The sequence below is a fragment of the Haliotis rubra genome, unplaced genomic scaffold (genome assembly GCF_003918875.1).
Source record: "Haliotis rubra isolate DU_JTF1 unplaced genomic scaffold, ASM391887v1 Scf1045, whole genome shotgun sequence".
In the NCBI taxonomy this organism is placed as follows: domain Eukaryota; kingdom Metazoa; phylum Mollusca; class Gastropoda; order Lepetellida; family Haliotidae; genus Haliotis; species Haliotis rubra.
Window position 1 is genome coordinate 302,717 of NW_025764943.1, and position 20,291 is coordinate 323,007.

The 20,291-nt window shown below is 38.9% G+C and overlaps 1 protein-coding gene across 1 annotated transcript in view; it reads left to right on the forward strand.

The window, feature by feature from the left end:
- The window catches only part of LOC124275244 (multiple epidermal growth factor-like domains protein 6), a gene marked incomplete at its 3' end in the record, with an annotated part of 121,308 nt that extends 103,231 nt beyond the window's left edge, over positions 1–18,077 (forward strand). Inside the window, exons 13-15 of the mRNA XM_046710728.1 lie at positions 13,825–13,959; positions 14,643–14,780; positions 18,031–18,077. Coding sequence (XP_046566684.1) covers positions 13,825–13,959; positions 14,643–14,780; positions 18,031–18,077 — 320 coding nt within the window. The remainder of the gene's footprint in view (positions 1–13,824; positions 13,960–14,642; positions 14,781–18,030) is intronic.
- Between the last annotated feature and the right edge of the window lie 2,214 nt (positions 18,078–20,291).

Below are 20,291 nucleotides of genomic sequence, written 5' to 3' on the forward strand. Positions count from 1 at the left end.
GGTGATGCTCGGAAGCGTATTAAAGTCACGATAATGTCACAACTACAGTTCAAAATGACAATACGGAATGTATCGTCTCCTGCAATACCGTAACCATTCAGTGACTAAACCTTTTTAGTAAAACATGTTGATGATTCGCTGCTTGACATGCATGGGTAGTGTGCCAATATATCTTTGGTATTTTGTTGGAAATAGTTATGTTTATCGGGAGTAGATCATTCGTGTATGGAAAGAGGAGACATAGATGAGAGTAGTTCCACTTTCGTCCTCAGTCGAATGTCGAGATGAAGCCAGCATAGTCAGTAATTACAAACAAAATGTAAGCAAAAATACATAACTCGCAGGTAATGGCATTTGATTGGCTTACAATTTGCAGTAAGGTTCCAAGATCCTAAGACCCATGAAGGTCCGGGTTAGAATATTGATCTTCAGTAACCCATGCTTGTCGTAAGAGGCGACTAACTTGATCGGGTAGTCATGCTCGCTGACTTGGTTGACACATGTCATGGGTTCCCAGTTCCGCAGGTCGATGCTCATGCTGTTGATCACTGCATGGTCCAGACTCGATTATTCACAGACCGTCACCATATAGCTGGAATGTTTCTGAGTGCGGAGTAAAACTAAACTCACTCACTCACTCCATGATCCTAAAACAGTAGGCAACACCCATTAGCGGACAGCTTTCGTAGGTTTGTTATAGTTGCTCGGTTTGTCACGTTTCCAGTCCGTGGTAAGCAAGGCCTTGTGTTGACTTAAGGTGTTTGTGTTTTAGGTTTAAATAATCTGCTTTTGAAATGGTGATTGTTTACATTTCTTTTTAAGAATTAACTTTGCGTTTATGGATGTGTACATAGTACGCATAGCGGTGGTACACATAGCAGTGGTACACATAGCAGTGGTACAATAGCAGTGGTACACATAGCAGTGGTACACATAGCGGTGGTACACATAGCGGAGGTACAATAGCAGTGGTACAAATAGCAGTGGTACAATAGCAGTGGTACACATAGCAGTGGTACACATAGCGGTGGTACACGTAGCGGTGGTACACATAGCAGTGGTACACATAGCGGTGGTACACATAACAGTGGTACACATAGCAGTGGTACAATAGCAGTGGTACACATAGCAGTGGTACACATAGCGGTGGTACAATAGCAGTGGTACACAGAGCAGTGGTGCACATAGCGGTGGTACACATAGCAGAGGTACAATAGCAGTGGTACACATAGCAGTGGTACACATAGCGGTGGTACACATAGCAGTAGTACAATAGCAGTGGTACACATAGCGGTGGTACACATAGCGGTGGTACACGTAGCAGTGGTACACATAGCGGTGGTACACATAGCGGTGGTACACGCAGCGGTGGTACACATAGCGGTGGTACACATAGCAGAGGTACAATAGCGGTGGTACACATAGCAGTGGTACACATAGCGGTGGTACACATAGCAGTGGTACACATAGCAGTGGTACACTTAGTGGTGGTACACATAGCGTTGGTACACGTAGCGGTGGTACACATAGCAGTGGTACAATAGCAGTGGTACACATAGCAGTGGTACACATAGCAGTGGTACACATAGCGGTGGTACACATAGCAGTAGTACAATAGCGGTGGTACACATAGCGGTGGTACACATGGTGGTGGTACAATAGCAGTTGTAATAGCTAATGTAATAACTAAATCTGAGGTTAATATATCCACTCAACAGAAACTGGTGAAACCATTATCTTCGTTATAGCTCAGTATTAATCTTAGCTCACAACTGACATTGACATTAACTTCAGAAAGGTGTGTCTTATGAGGTAACATTGCGTGAGCAGAATCACAAGGTAAGCAAACCTCAAACCTCATACTTAGGTAGGAAATATGTTTTACGTTTCAATGAACACAAAGTATACTTTCATAGATATGACCTATATACAACAAACACACACTCTATTATTTATACCATTACTGTTATAACATGTTATCGTTTTGCTGACAGATAACATCGCACATGGTAAACCTGCCAGTCAGAGCAGCACATGGACAGACAATACCGGTGGACAGACATATGATGCCGGTAGAGCTGTTGACGGGGATTTCAGCACAGACTGGAACAGTGGTAGTTGTTCACATACAGACGAACATGGTGGTGGGAATGCTAGCTGGCATGTTTTTCTTGGTGGAACGTTCCTAATCAGCCGGATGACAATCTACCTCCTTAGTGACAGTAAGTTATGTTCTCTCGGTTTTACTAATAAATGATCACTGTAATGATGAACTGTAATGATGAACAGTAATGATGAACTGTAATGATGAACAGTAATGATGAACAGTAATGTGAACTGTAATGATGAACAGTAATGATGAACTGTTATGATGAACAGTAATGGTGAACTGTAATGATGAACTGTAATGATGACAGTATTGATGAACAGTAATGATGAACTGTAATGATGAACAGTTATGATGAACAGTAACGATGAACAGTAACGATGAACAGTAACGATGAACAGTAACGATGAACTGTAATGATGAACTGTAATGATGAACAGTAATGATGAACTGTAATGATGAACAGTAATGATGAACAGTAATGGTGAACTGTAGGGATGAACAGTAATGATGAACTGTAATGATGAACTGAAATGATGAACTGTAATGATGAACAGTGATGATGAACTGTAATGATGAACACCAATGATGAACAGTAACGATGAACTGTTTTGATTAACTGTAATGCTGAACTGTAATGCTGAACTGTAATGCTGAACTGTAATGATGAACAATAATGATGAACTGTAATGATGAACTGTAATGCTGAACAGTAATGATGAACTGTAATGATGAACTGTAATGATGAAGCAAAGCTTAAAAGAACACAAGGAACTATGTCACGATAAACACGTCCTCTCCACTACTGGAGGAAAGGATGTGACGTGACGCCATTGTTTTACAGAGCTGACAGTTAACATTTTCCACAATAAAGTGTTCAATTTGAGAACGTAAAATGAACAAACTAAGCACAAAACAATTCAGTCCCTTGCATTGTAAACCTGAGTAAGTGTGTCTTGAACAAATGCTTCTTTCAGCCATTGGAAACTATCAAGCAATGGAAGTATTGGTCAACAACAGAACATGTAGAAAGCTACCTGTGACAGACATCAGAGATTCTCCAGATCATCTGATATGTAACCCTGTGACACTCAGCTGTATACAACCTATAGAGGGCGACACTGTAACAGTTATAATGGCGGGGCCTTACTTTGGACTTTGTGAGGTGCAGGTTTTTGGTGACAAGAAAGGTAATAATACAAACAGACCAGACATATTAAGTGAATAATTTCAAACAATGACTGTCCAGCTAGGTCTGTTTCAATGTATGGATAGTGAAAATATGTACATGAATATGTATATGTAGATATATGTAGAACGTGTGTGACTAATAGAATAGAGGGAGTCGGCAGACGTGAATACAGAGTTGAGATCCTAAATAGAGTTGTTAAACTGAAACAAATTTTCTTCATATAGTATGATGAATCAAAGTATTCTGGGGAGCAGTCTGCCCTGTTATCAATGAGTTCTCGTGACTGAAATCCTGATAAACTGTTCTGCGCTTTGTGGTTTAAGTTACGCCATGGTGCATTGTGTTTCCCGAGACCATAACAAAACCTTGTAACCATCTTGACCTCTCAGACCCATACTCTCTCTCCACGAAATCACCCATCACCTTAGCTCCTCAACACCCAAAGCTATCCTAATTCCTCACCATCCAAATCCTTACCATCATCACTCAAACCATTCAAAACCTTCGCGACCCTAACACATCACCACTCAAACACATCATCACTGAAACACATCATCACTGAAACACATCATGACTCAAACCCATCACCATTCAAAACCGTCACGACCCTAACACATCACCACTCAAACACATCATTACTCAAACACATCCCCATTCAAAACCTTCGCGACCCTAACACATCACCACTCAAACACATCATTACTCAAACACATCCCCATTCAAAACCTTCACGACCCTAACACATCACCACTCAAACACATCATTACTCAAACACATCCCCATTCAAAACCTTCGCGACCCTAACACATCGCCACTCAAACACATCACCACTCAAACACATCGCCAATCAAACCACCCAAATCCATCAATATTTAAACACTCACCAATCCAACACCTTACCCGTTCCTGACCTTATCTTCATCTGTTCTTAAATACATGCGTCTAAAATGCATATATAAGAACTGGCTTATCGGTTCCGAAACATTGCTAGATATTTTATCAACATTATTCCATTGATAGATCACACATATTATTATGTGTCAAATATAACCATACCCTCAAAATGTTATTGTGGTTCAAAGTTCCCGATTTATAATGAGAAATGTTTTTCCATATATTTTCTTCAACAAGACCTGATATATACCAATGTTCATCAGTGTATGTCGTTGCGACGTAAATATTCAGATACTCAAGGTTGTGTAAAGTGACTTCTTTCTGTGTTGCAGAGTCGTGTCACTGTACTAATGGCTGCTCTGATTTCCCCAACACTCCCTGTTCAGCATCTTCATCCGGCAGGTTTTGCACACCACCCTGGTTCGGACCTTTTTGCCAAATGGGTAAGATAAATAAGGATACGACCAGATTAATCAAATACCATATATGTGTGTGGTAATCTTATACTGATTTCACTGTGTTACTAAATATACATGCACTTCCTTGTAACATGTATGTGTGTGGTAATCGTCATACTGATTCCACTGTGTTACTAAATATACATGCACTTCCTTGTAACATGTATGTGTGTAGTTGTCTCCTCACCGATTTCCTTTTGTTTCGTGCACTTCCATGTAAACATATGCTGCAATGAAGAAGTGGTGTTTGTGTCAGTTGTGGATTCATTTACAAAGACGATTACATAACATGACACTCAGTATATAGCAGTTTAAACCCCAACTCATATGAATGTAGTGCCATGCTTAACATACTGTAATGCTGAAAAAAACCTCTCATTGTTAACGATTAGCTCCTGCAGGCGATATCGTTGGGCAAATCTTCCCATAGGTTAATTGACATGTTAGTCAGTGGAAAATACCATGTATTTATAACTTTTATATTTCTTTCTTTCTATGGGGAGAATCATTAATCTTTGGTGTAGAAGCTATGTGTGACTCTTGGTAACACCCCCATTCCACTGACTTGACAACGGTACAAGAATCAATATCGAAACCTCGAAATCTCCTGGCAGACGCTCTAACCACTACACCACGGAAGCGGTCCTGAGCTCAAAGAGACAGTGGAGAGACGTCAAACAGGATCCCCCCCACCTGAGCCAATGACCAGTGACAACCAGAACATGCCATACTTCATGATCCATTGGGGATGACGCCTTTGCTTTGCGAACCCACATGATGAAGCCCTACTCTAGAAAGAACGTGACTCTTACAGAGCGGATATATAACTATCGCATACGTAGAGCCCGAAGAGTCGTGGAGAGTCGTTTTCGGAATACTGGCAGCCAGATTCCAAAGTCTTCAAGAAACATTACAGCAGCAACTTGACGTTGTAACTGCCTCCACAACCTGATCTGAATACGACACCCAGCCATGCACCATGTGTCGGATGGCAGTTGAGTATGTGAGCGATTATCTCCGATGTCACACCACTTGGCAATTGGACGGTGCTAAATATCATGTTACCGTCCGGGGAGAATCGAATTGGTGATGGGCGACTATCAGGCGCGTCGGGCACACCGCAGACTGCAATCAAATGAGCGTTAGATGACTGTTAATCATCGGATACTTATCAGATTGCCGTCTGACGTCGGCTGGACACGTCCGATAGTTGCACAACACGAATCTGACACACATCGGACTGACTCGACATTCATCCGACACTGATTCCATTTGCGACCGGAAATAGCTTAGCTCCTTCATCGGACGATTTCGCCTCATGGGATCACGCCCGACACATCGGACACTGACCTGATAGTCGACAAACACAAATCGGATTCCTCGGACTGTGATACGATACTCTTCGGTGGGTTACCGGAAGGGAAAAACTTTGGTTCCGATGAGTGGCCGATGAGTCCGAAATCTCTTTGGAATGGGGGTGTAACAATGCATGAAGATAGTTTTCAGTTTGACGCTCACAATGTCATCAATCCTGCAACTGAAATTAATTCAGCACATTTTCTTGTCCACCATGTGACGGTGGCTTGTAAATAATCGAACCTGAACACCCCGTAGATTTTATTCGTTTCTTACGAGCAGCATTTTATGTTTGGGACTGCGCCTAAAACACGTTAGTACTGACAAGCAATATATTGATGATGGATATAATCTCGCTCTTGTATCCTGTACCAAACGTACTACAAACAACCTTAATGACATACGAGTCAGCTTCTGGTATGTTTCTGTTCATCTGCTTACAGAAAACATTGCATTTCAAAAGACAGCAGCACAGAGTAGCAATTATAGTGAAGGCGGCATCCCCCACTGTGCTGCGTATGCTGTAGATGGGAACACTGACACAGACGTCAGTCACAGGAGGTGTTCTTACACAAACAACGCAGCTGCAAGCTGGCAGGTTCTTCTTGATGATCATCGGATGTTCAACATCAGCAGGATCAGGATCTACCTGAGAAAGGACTGTAAGTGCTACACATGCAAAGTTCCACTATATTAAATATATGTTAGTTACAAAACCAAATATATTATGCAAGACTAGAAGTCAGATTGTAGTGACATTTAAACACTTTCATCACACAAGTTGACTTTTATATAATGCACATCACATCATCACAGGGTGTTACAAATGTTTGCATGACATTTATACTGAAATATAGAAAACAGTTGGTGTGTATCAATATGAATGTGTAAACAATGTCATCATACAAGCTGACTTTTATTTAATATCCAGCCAGCTGTTAACATCACCACAAGGTGTTACAAATGTTTTGGTGACTGAAACATAGAAATCAGTTGATGCATTTAGTAAGTGAGTAGGTATCGTTTTACGCCGCTTTTAGCAATATTCCAGCAATATCACAGCGGGGTAAGCCAGAAATGGGCTTCACACATTGGACCCATGTGGGGAATCGAACCCGGGTCTTCGGCGCGAAAAGCGAACGCTTTAACCACTAGGCTACCTTACCGCCCCTGATGCATTTAAATGCGTACAACAATATTAAATATCATTATTTTTGGTCGTACAACTATTGGCTTGTTTTGCTGAAATTTTAATGTAAGCTTTCAGCAAATGTGAAAACAAGACCTTTGCCGAGTGTGGAGAAATGGTGCATGTGACGAGCTTGTTTGGTTTAATAAAGTGTAAACCTCGAAAAGCCCCGTTTTTGTTTATGAAAAAAGCAAGAGCATGAACGTCCATGGTGGGGTCACTGTTGTACGACACACGTGTGAGGTACAGAATTAGAACATCACCACCTGCCTCACGCCCAATGCTATTCAACCCCATCAACATAGTAATCAATAGAACCAAAGCATGAACGATCCATGAATTACCCATTTATCTTTGATGGAAACACGCACAACAAACGTGTACTTATATATCACTCCAATCCTGGAAGTACGTAAAAACCTCCCAAAATGTGGGATACCTCATGTTGGTTTGTTGTTTAACGTCTCACTCAGCAATATTCCAGCTACATGGCGACGGTTTGTAAATAAATGAGTCTTGACCAGACAATCCAGGGATCAACAGCACGAACATCGATCTATGCATTTGGGATATGATGACATGTGTCAACCAAGTCGGCGAGCATGACCACCCGATCCCGTTAGTCGCCTCTTACGATAAGCATGGGTTACTGAAGACCAAATTCTAACCCGGATCCTCACGGTTCTGGAAATAAATATAAAATTTAAGATATTTCAATGTCTAGCTATAGTTGATAACCATACTGCCGGTCGAATTGGGAACACGTTTGAACAGGTAATGTCGTTTGGGGATACGTTGTGCATAAAGACGATACGATTTGTTTTTCAACGAGGCAATATGTGTATGAGTCTCCTGTGGTCGATTTCAGATAGCCGTTGGGCATTAGAGATTTGTGCACGGTAAGCACGTGCATTGTCGTCCTGAAAGTCAAACGGTCGTCTCAACCGCTGTCCCGATAGCACAGTCCATGAACCTACCTTGTACAGTATGGTGTGGGGTTCCCTCGGTCATACTATTAAATCCGACGTCTCAGGCTGATGTTGCCCTGACGTTCATTTCGACGTCGTCAAACACGTTGGGGCCTATCTAGGAAGCGCAAGGTGACACTGACGTCTACTGGCAATGTCACAATTTGTAGGGGCGACAACCCAGCAGGATGATTAGTAAGAAGATTGCTTTGCAGCCGCCGTGTCTCACACGAAATGACTGACTGCCTGCGGTACATGCAAGTTACAGGATGTTTCTTGGCCTTAATCATAGGTCATACAGAAATAAACGTTCTTGTGTAGGATGTTTGGCAACACTATTCTTTGTTCAAATACTTGATATTAACATCTGTATTTCATGATCCTCTAATCATTTATTCATCTTACACTTAATTTTTCAATTACATTTTCATGGTTTAAAGTTTGGGAAAACAACAATGGCCTGCAGGTGCTTGTGAATGGCGACCTGTGTGTCCCTGTGAGTGGAACAACACCTGACTGGTTACATGGACCTGTCACAAACCCTGTTGACGTCACATGTACCCACGTCATGAAGGGGAACAATGTTACCATTACCATAAGCGGGACATTTCTGACATTGTGCGAGGTTCAAGTGTTTGGTAAGTTTGATCCAATCGAGGTCGATAGTTCGTTTGCTATCATGATATTGTTGACAGCAGGCAAGGTATATAATGAGAGAATTAAATCAATTCAGCTATATTATTACCCAAGATAAAAGACTGACAGACAGACAAAATTTTATTCAGTAATGTGGGTCATATGGCCTATGTTACAATGTAATTGACAGTATAAACTGAATCACGTTTTTCTAGATTTAAATAAATATACAGAAGTTAATTTTATGACATTTTCATTTTGACAATTTAAATTGTCTGGAAGTGAAAGATACCCAGTAGACATTCAACTTTAGCACAGTAATAAAAAGCCATATGGTGAAACAAACAATTAAATCACGTAATAATTTCAATGATGTCCACGTTTCACCACTTCGTTTCGAATTACAACCAATGTATTGAGTAAGAGCTAGATGTTGTCTATTTAGCTTTTAGGGCAATTCTTCCAGATTCGTTTAGAAAATCATTTCCTACTTGCGTTCTGTTGGGTGAAACAGCAAACAATTCCAAGGTTAGGAAAAACTATATGAAGTTGTATTGTAAAGGCATATTCATTAGTGTCAATGTGAAGTCTTACCCAAAACCTTACAATCCACACTATGGATACTTGTAGAACGTCCGAATGCTAAATACAATCATTTTTTAAAGCTTAAATTAGAGAATAAGGTTCAAAGGTAACATCTCAAAATTTTGAATTGCGAATTTATATAGTACAATACGTACTACCATACAATCAACAGGTCATGATTGACAATGTATCTGTGATTTCATATGGCAAACCAAGTACATGCTAGAAAATAGGGCTGCGCAATATAACCGGTTTACCGGTATTAACCGGTTCAGACATGAAAACGATACGTATTGCGATACGTGGATCGAAAAACCGTTATTTTGACATGCATTCGGAAAACTTCGCAACACTCGGAAATCTTGATGATTGTGGCAACTGTGGTAATGGTGGTGGGAACGATAGTGGTGAAAATTACATTTAACTGAGAAAAGCAAGATTTATGGATGTCAACTTCTATATTGCTTTTCTTATGCATTCCACTTCTACATGCCCTTCAAAGATTTTACATTTTACTGGTTTGTTAAGTTCGGTTTGAAGTTGTGTTCTATATTTTTGTTCAAGTGTTTCGCAATGTTTTGGATCAGAATGTTTTAAATATTTACTCATTAATGACTAATGATCCCTGATATGTCCTGACCAGGTCAAGTTGCTGTCTAAAATCTGAGGGCTTTTTTTGAGAGTGGAGAAACTAGTTCAGACTAGTAACCTCTGAATTGATGTTAAATTATTCTTTTCCTTGTTTCATTTGTGCCAAATATTATTTATATTCTTATTTTGTCATGATTGAAGGTTTATATGAAAGCTTAATCAAGATATGTGACTTTGTTGTGTTTTTGCTTGATAAATAAAGCGTAAACTCGATTATAAGTAGATCATTGTTAAGAAAAACCCTCTTGCAATATATTGCAATACTTATCACAATATATGCTTTCGCATCGCAATATATCGCAATGTGAAAATTCTCTGCAATACCCACCCCTACTAGAAAAAGTAGCTAAACACAGAGACTCAATGCAAAGTTATCATCCATACAGTGATGACTGTCAAGGGAAGAGAAGCTCTTGCCCAAAACACTGTAACTGTCACATTTTGAATTTAGAAGGTAATAGGTATTCAAGACTATGTGAATCATAATTTACAAACAAACCCCAGATCCAAAATCTCCAACGAGGTTATATTCTCACAACTCCTGACTTTGGCTATATTTCCCGAGCTCTCCTTACGATAAAATAACGTATCCTGCATGTCAAGGTTTCAGTGAAACATGTTCTACAAGGATGTGATAAATAACATAAAGTTTTATACCCATTGTTAGACTATAGAAAGTATATTACAAACATTATCAAACTGAGACTGATGTCCTTGTAGTTTGCAGTGATGGTTGGTTTGGCTCTGACTGTAACAAGCAGTGTCAGTGTCTGGATCCATCTGAAGTATGTGACAAGGAGACTGGCTACTGTAGGAGTGGATGTGCTGCTGGGAAACACGGACCAGGGTGTCAGCAAGGTTAGGTTTGGTCATGTTAATACTAGCTTTAGATTAGTCTGTCGTTCTAATGGCAAATTAACCATATAGAGCGCATGGCCATATTGTTATGTACAATTGTAATGCGTTGATATCGTGTATTGCAATGCCCGTTTTGAAAATACTGCTCCTGAAAACATCGTCTGGATATTTGGTGGCATTATAGTGATGTAATATATCCTTTGAAGTCATTATGATATCGTGCATATAATATACAATTACGTATCCATCTAGAGATATTTCTTTCTATTGCTGTTATATTGTGAGTATCTTACACTCTTTACAGACTGTGACAATGGTCACTACGGGGTCAGCTGTTCCTACACGTGTGGTCAGTGTAGTGGGTCATCTGATTGTCAGAAGGTTAATGGAACCTGCACACAGGGATGTCAACAGGGTTACAGCCCCCCTTTGTGTAAAGGTGAGAATTGCATGAAAATGTTCTAAACTCTATTAATTTTTTTGTTGTATCAACAACATTACGCAAGTGTTGTAAGGACGTGTGATCTAGTTTGATAGAATGGTATACATGTTCGACGTTTTCGAGAACTGGGTAATACGAAGTATTCTTTAAGGAATCTTTTAAGGCCTTTGTCAATGGTTTACTTCACTTAGTATCTAACCTACTGAACATATAAACATAATTTTCACGGTATCGAATCTTTCCATACAAGTACTTACAGATTTTATGTACAGATAATTTGAGTATTTCCTGATTGTGTTAGTTATATATTTGTTCAAATGCTCTTATTCCCCTTGTGCTGTGATGTGAATATGTGTCATATGATTTAAATAAGACTAGTTCACGTATGTGACACATGTTGTGGGTAAATACGTTATAAATCGTAAATTTCTTGTTATGTTGAGGCAAATGTGCATATGGTTTTACTGGTCTCATTGACATTACCATTAGTATCATTATAAGAAACTTACACTCTAGAAGAGATTCACGTCATCAGTATGTTCTTTGTCATGTCAACAAAGTCTGTAGGTTAATCTAGCTGTGAACAGATCCACTCTCCGCATTATTTGACAACAGTGGTGTGTTTGCCACTGTGTGAAACTGCTACCACGCTTCGCTGACAGTGTTAAATGGGTGAATCTTTCATATGTTAACCTGTATGTATATGGATTTCATAGTTGATGATATCACAATTTTTACTGGAAAATATGAATTAATGTTTTAGTCGTGAGTACACATTAGGTATCAAGGAATCGCGACATCTTGAACACAAGCCCTAACATTATCCTTGTTATCAGTTGTTCACATGACATGCAAGAATAAGATAAGCTATTATCCTTGCAGTATGCGGTGATGGTTGGTTTGGCTCTGACTGTAACAAGATGTGTCTGTGTCTGGATCCATATGAAGTATGTGACAAGGAGACTGGCAGCTGTAGGAGTTGATGTGCTGCTGGGAGATACGGACCAGGGTGTCAGCAAGGTATCTAACATCTCACTCCGTATTATCTATAATATTCACGTAAACTGTACACGTATGCTCTTACCAACTAGTGTCAACTCAACCCATTTAGTCTCTGGGCTCAGCAGAAAGGCATACAATTGTAAATGGCAACAATTATTGGTCACGTAACATTGTTACACATGCATGGTAATACGTTATACCTTTCTAATAGTTTGGGATTTTTTCTATCCTTTTAGATTGTGTCCAGTATGTCTATGGCGTCATCTGTCCCTCTGCCTGTGGCCAGTGCCTCAACTTCTCCGACTGTAGGAAGTATGACGGAATCTGCACTCAGGGATGTCAACCTGGCTACCGAGTCCCCTACTGCAAAGGTGACCATTTCTTTGCAATGGTGTACCAAATACCTACTCGGGGTAATGTTACTGTAGCGGCTTTATTTTCTTGGAACTATTGTCGACAGTGAAAGACTCCCCGATTTGAATATGACCCAGGGTTCTTGGACTAATTCATTTTGCAATTATGTGATTTTATGAAATATCTGACAAGGTTATTTATATTTAAAACCAACGAAGTTGTATCGGATTAATTATGAAGAAGGACTAAAGCTATTCTGTTAGTTTAGGAGTTGCTACTTGAAGTAATTATGTATATTCTCCCTGAATGATCAGGTCAAAGCAGTTCAGCTACTGGGATTGCAATCTTTAATTTGAGGAACTCAGGTGTTTATTAGAGCAATCATTCTATCGATGGATTTGCAGTGAGATGTTTTTAATCGGCTTTTGCGAAGGTAGTGTCAGTAAAACTCGCATTTCACTTGCTATTTCAACACTAGGCCAAGCACTTCAGAGAGCAAGGAATCTTTTTTCGGATATAACATTATGCTGTCCAGTGATTCGTTGTGTGGCTGATAAGACCAATGTAAATTGTGATCTTGCTGGTACTCTTAAAAATATCGGAATCTACTGCTTGGTAATTGAGGAGTGGAATGAAGTTATACACTTTGTGTTGCTCGCTGCCAAATGGGGTCAGTTTACGTATCGTTAGGATCCATTTGTGTTGTGATAAAATGGTTACGTCAACATTAAGCTATATTAGACTTAAACTCATTGACTATTCCATCCACTTTCCGAAATACTAACATTGCCATGGAAAATCTAAAGTACTCACATGACAAAATGATCATATGACAAAATGAAAGCAGACTACAACAACAGAAGAAGTCCTAGCGAGAGGGTTGTGGTACTGTTAGCCATTTCTTGTCATACTTTGAATGCACAAATCCTCGTGTAACTGACAATAAAGTCATTGAAGCTTACAGTTGTGATTAAGTAACGATGGCGTCAAGTCAAGTCCTGGGACGAGAGCAAGGTGACCACGGTCTTCTTTTCTTAATACGAACAAAGGATTATTCACAGTTTCATCTGAATGTATTTCATACGTTTATATATGGTGGTTTTCTCAATGATATTCTTTCTTTCCATATTAGACTGTGTAGAAGGACGCTATGGTGTTAATTGTTCACAACGGTGTGGCTCGTGTAAAGATGACTCACCGTGCAATACAATTACTGGTGTCTGTGCACAAGGATGTGAAGATAACTTTCAAACACCTTATTGTAAATGTAAGTGAGTTTTAATCAAATCCTGAAGTAATTGCAGTTTGGTGATAAAACTTATAATTGAACGTTTGTAGGAACTCCCTACCCAGAGAAAAGTAAACCACAGATCAGATGTGAAAGCATATATATTTTACAAAGTTTACTACGTATTTATCTTACTACCATGTTAAATGTCCAAAATATCATTTCATTCTATTTTGAATATTGATAAGCCGCTGCCGTTAATAGGACGTCTGCCTCTCGACTGGATTTTTAATATCAGTGAAGCATATTCTGACATGCTTAAAACTGCTATAAAAATTGTTAATTATGTTTAAGTTGAGTGTGCAAACGATGCAATATGTGAAATAGTTTACATAAAGCAATGAAAGTCGATAAAATAAACGTGTACATAGTGAATTCAAAGACAGCTAATCGAACGGTTTTCGAACTCCGTGCACTGCATGCGTCATATTACGACGTCATACGATTGTTACAACGATACAGCTTCTCGGTACAGAGTTTGGCGGTTACTGTGGCAGCGGCTAATATTTAAATCCAGTTGTCACCCACATGAATGTAAGATAAAGCTATTATAGATAAACATATATACAGTTGTATACTTATTATTTGTGTGTTATTTTCCCCCAAAGGAACTACAACGGTTATTCTCATGTGAATGCTTACTAGGTTTTGAATATTTTCAGTGTGCAATGATGGGTGGTTTGGCACCAACTGTAGTGAACAGTGCAAGTGTCAGAATGAAACAGAAGTATGCGACAAGACCACCGGGTACTGTACAAGTGGCTGCCGTGCTGGGAAGACAGGGGTTGGATGCCAGGATGGTGAGATGACGCTGCTTCATGGACAAGAGAAACATACATTTTGTTGAGGCTGATTTGCTATAGATCGATATTAGAAAACATGATCGGTGTGAAAACATAATTGCTTGAAAACAACACCTTAAACACACACACACACACACACACACACACACATAACATGACGTCTTATATAACGCTGACCTCCACATCGCACTGGCATGCCCTGAGCTCACACAACATGGTGAACATTATTAACCCATATAACGAAAAACTGTCTATGAGGCGCTAGAAGGTTGACAGGTATAGTTTTATTGACATATAGTTGCCAGATTCTACTAGTTAAATACTAAGATCAATTAGACTTGAATTAGTCGACTATTAGCTACTTTCCGAACCTCTTCTTTGTGGAAAAATGACATTACCAGGGAAAGCCTAAAATATTAATATGACAAAATGACACAATACCATGACAACAGCAGAAGAAGTCCAACGTTGTGGCATTGTTAGCTGTTCCCGGTCATGAATACTATGTGGACAAATCCTTGAGTAATCTATAATAAAGTTTTCGAAGCTAACTGCACTGTAGAAACAGTTTGACAGGAGAACAGATGAATTGGGTACGGTTGGTTGGTTGGTTGGTTGGTCGTTTAACGCCACACTCAGCAATGTTCCAGCTATATGGTGGCGGTCTGTAAATAATCGAGACAATCCAGTGATCAACATCATGATCACCGATTCACGCAAGTGGGATACGATGACTTGTCAACCAAGATAGCGAGCCTGACCACCCAGTCGCCCTTTACAAGCCTGGCTCTGAAGACCAATTGTAACCCTGAACTTCACGGGTAATTTGGGTAAGGAGGCTGACCTTGGCTTCAACTACTCAGGCGCCAAACAATCTCGATGTGAAGTTACTCGAATCCCAAACCAATAACTGATGGTTAACAGACCTTTAAAGGGGCATGAGATTCTACTTTTCTCAAAAAGACGATCTGTGTATACCCAATTTCCTTTTCAGTATAATATTATACCACATGGGTTACACAATGTATCACTGACTGTTTATACATGCACATGCATGGCGATTTCTAAGGTCTGGTTGACAGGGCGCTTGACCTCGGATAAGGTGAACCTGTCTTAGAAGCAAAGGACTAAGGTTATGCCAGGTTACTTTTGTGTCATGGCTGAATGATGAGTTGTTGACAAATGTTGAGTTTAAATAAGACTTTCCTAATGTGATTGATTTCCCTTTGAAAAAATGGTGGTAAATGTTTTCGACAATTTTGTATCAAATGTGATGTTCGCAAAATCTTGTCTCCAAACCTAAAGAAGTAAGTGTTTAATCCTACAGTGAAACTTTGAACTGGTCCCTAATGTAGGTAATGTGTCCAGTTTTACAATTGGTTGTTCTTAATGTAAGTTGAATATTTCCATGCTATAAAAAAATATTTATGTACAAAATCTAACTCAAAATTGGCTGGTTTGACACGGTTCTTTAGGAGTCTGTTGTGGAAGATGGACCATGAACACTAAAACTCCATTACATGTTCATCACCACACGAAGTGTTGTAGCTGAATGACAAGAAGTGTCTTCAGTCAAGTTGTCCCCTTTGTGTGGTTACTCCTGAAACCCCATTGCTTAAACTTCACTGAATATTATTACTCAACCATTACTAGAAAGTAGGATAACAGATTTGGAAATTTAAAAGTATTTCAATATCTCTGCTACTTTTTTTAAAGAGTATGTAAGCGCTAATTCTCCCACCATATTTCAAATTGATATACATTCTGAACGTGTTCATCCATATTCCGGAGCAAAAGACAATATCAAATTGTCCAGTCCTCCATATATGCAGGTCCCAGTGACACGCAATATATGAAATCCATCATGTTCAATAATATTTATCATTTATATTAAGAATTAATGACTGATTTCTAATTTTATCGCCAGGTCAATACGAATAATATAGCTTCAAGAACTAATATTTTAACGTTGGATACTTTTGTCCATTACCCTGGCTTTTTGAAAACGTCTAGTGAGCTGGTGATATAGTTTATTATTCCAACAGCATGTGTCCAGGGAAAGTACAGTGTAAACTGTTCAGCCACCTGGTGGTCACTGCAAGGATGGACCTTGGCTGACCGGTCAACTGACACTGTGAAAGGGATGCTTGCCAGGATACGTCCCGCCACTGTGTGTGAAAGGTTGGTTTGTGATCGCATCATGTTTACCCAAATTAATCCAAATGTACATTAAACATTGATACCAAAATAATGATAAATCTGTGCAACAACCTTTCTAAGTTCTTTCAAATAGTTTGATAATATGGGCAAAGCATGAACTCGTATACAGAGTGTTGATTAATCACAGTTCGGAACTAACCTATTCTTTGAGCACCAGGCACAGGGCAACGTTAGAGCCTAGGGAATTAGTTTACTTCACATAAACATTCTTCTGTTGAAACCTATTGCTCAGAATGTGGAGACTTACACGTGCGGTCCGAAACTGTTCTGGTGTGTGCAGCTGTCTGAACTAGTGTGAGGTGTGTGACACAGTCAGGGGAATAACGTGGAACTGGGCACCAGACGACAACAAACAACAATAACACCAGCAACAGGAACAACAGAGCAATGTCAATGTAATTGCTATCAGGATAATATATACCCTGACATTTGTAGAAAAAAAATCACTGTCAAATTCAGTGCCTGCAGCTATCTGAGCCAGTGTTAAAGGTCAGACAGCAATATGATTCGCCGATTAATATGCTGACGATATACTCTTTGCCCATTTACGTCTCCGTCGTTCAAATACCATGATCATATTTTGAGCCGACACTTCATATCGGAGCGTTCAATTGATGAGAATTCATTTTGTATAGTATATTATTATCGCCTTAATCCAAGACACAAAAACACTTTAGCGCCTTTATTAGGAAATAGGGCATTTAGCAATTCACGTTTGCATAATCAATGTAAAATAATGTAAAAAATAATACTGATATTAAGAACATATGATACTTGCTAGAATATTTGGGTTGTTAGGGTGTTGCGATGCGTTTTGGTGCAATCTAAATCAAAGATAGATTTTATCACATGCTAATCTCGAACATATAGGCATGTAATCCAGTGGTTCATGTGTCTCATGACGACAAGTCACGTGTCAGTTTTATGAGTAAACTTTCTTTACAGATGTGTTCTCTTCTGAGGTATAAACACCAAGGAAGTTTTAACTCTTGCAAGTTTGTTCATATCAGTTTGTGTTTCCCAACAGGCACTGCGCGAGTCCAGTCAAAGATGATGATACAGGCAATGCAACAGGTAAGACTAACTGGGACAGGTGCGTGATTGATAATTTTAATGTGTCTTCCCCACCGCGGACAATGTAAGTGATTTTCCACATTACACTAATATGCTATCATTTACGTAAACCTTTATCAACACCCACAGAACATATATCAGTATATATAAATACCTTCCTCTGTTTCCAGACGTTCGCTTCATCGTCGTGTTGTCTAATGGTGTTGCTCTTGGCATTTTCTAGCTGTAGTAACAACACTTAATGTCAGGTAGAATTATCTCTTGTTGAAACTATCGTTGATTTATTCTCGTTGATTTAGTGCGGAAAGTGAGAGAGAGAAAGAGAGGAGAGAGACAGACACATACAGAGTGAGAGAGAGAAAGAGAGAGAGTGTATGAAAATAAAATTTCTTGTTACATTGCATCCCGGACGTTCAGAATAATAGGTCATCAGAGTGAATGCTTACATTGATATACAGTTAAAATTTCAGCATTAAGATTATCAGAGAGATTGAATACTTGTCAGTATTGAGATTCTTACCCTTTGAACGTAAATATGAGCTGCGCGTTCAAGCCATGTAACTAACCTTTTCGTTATATCTTCAGGCTCAGACGACCACAAGCCCTAAGCAAAGCTGAACTTGAAAACATATATATGTCACTGGAAACTCCAGAGGAATCATCTGCCTATGACGTCATTTCAAAACAAGGAGTCACTTCAACGATGTTTAAACTTTCTTCAGTCGGGAAGCGGGTGTGTCTGATTACTTTACAGTTTGTCAACGCGTAGTTACGAAGCAGGTAGTGATAAGAAAATAGCAAAGGCGTTTTACTTCATCAAAACACATAGCAAGTTCCATTATGTTTCCTTGTTCAAAGGTTTCAGCTTTGTTTGAAATCGTCTTAGATTAGAGATGTCACAAAGTGACTTTTAGTTTCCGTGGGACCACCGAATATACGTCGAGTTATTGATATATCGAGATGATCTAAGCAATTATCACAAAATCTCAAACTGTATCTTACCTGTAAGTCTTTTTATTCTTGATCAAAATGACAGAGAGACAGAGTTTATTTCAGTAAAAAGGCCGTAGACCGAAAATACATTCAAAAAGGAAAGTCCAGTGTAGTCAGGGGCAATAATGATCATTCAAGTTCGTTTTATATAATAACCTTTAAACATAAAATAGATACAAGGCAACAGATTTTACAGTGTCTACATTAGTATTCTTGAAAGGATTTGCTAAAGAATATACAGTATAAGGCTTTTTAACACATTTTGTAATGAACCTCCTCTTAGTTGTGAATAGGATTCACAAATGAACAGTACATGAAATTCCTCTTCAATATATTTAAGACCTATGTTTCTCATGTTTCATTTTATTTTCATTATTCTATTCAGTTTAAAGAAACTTTACTTTACCTAATACATACAGAGAGACTTTGCCCATCTTGAGTGCTTTGTTAAATCATTTCTTTATGAGAAAGTGTACCTAAACGTCATTCATGAATTGGGTAATGTTAATAATACTTTTATTCAAAGACATAGGTGCATAAATCATTGTTTTGATTAGAAGGTCTACTGCAAGATCATGTCACATGATTGTGAATTCAATTATATTCTTTTCTTGAGTCATACAGATGTGCACAGTAGCTCAGACTCTTTTAAATTATTTGAAATTCATCATCCTTTGCTGTTTAAAGGAGTTTAAGGCATAGAAATAAGCTTTAACGGGTAAAAAGAAACGATACCAAGTCGTAATCACTGATATTACAAACGACAAACCACCATTGTGTAAAGGAAAGTGAATTTTAATAACAGGTATATGGGCATGTGTATGAAATGCATGCTGCCTATACAACCAAGCCATCAATCTCTTTCCTTCCAAAATTCGTTTATTCCTGCTCCGGTGTATATGGGCATGGGTGGGTTGATGGAGGACATGTGCTGTAAGCTAGTTTCAATTTTGTCATATATATGAAATGAGACATCGTACATTTATCTGTGTTAACTTGGACAGCAGTTACCATTAAAAAAGAAAGACTTGTTTAAAGTTTTTATAGTAAAGCGTAGGGCTAGTAATATTTGGAAAGGACTATGACATACAAAATCAACTAGCCCTAAGAAGAACTAGTTAAAATGTTTAGTGAGTGTCGAACCCTGCTGTTTTAAAATAAAAAATATAAAACAGAAAAATGTTCTGGAGCGAATACGTAACGTGAACTCAAAGCACACGA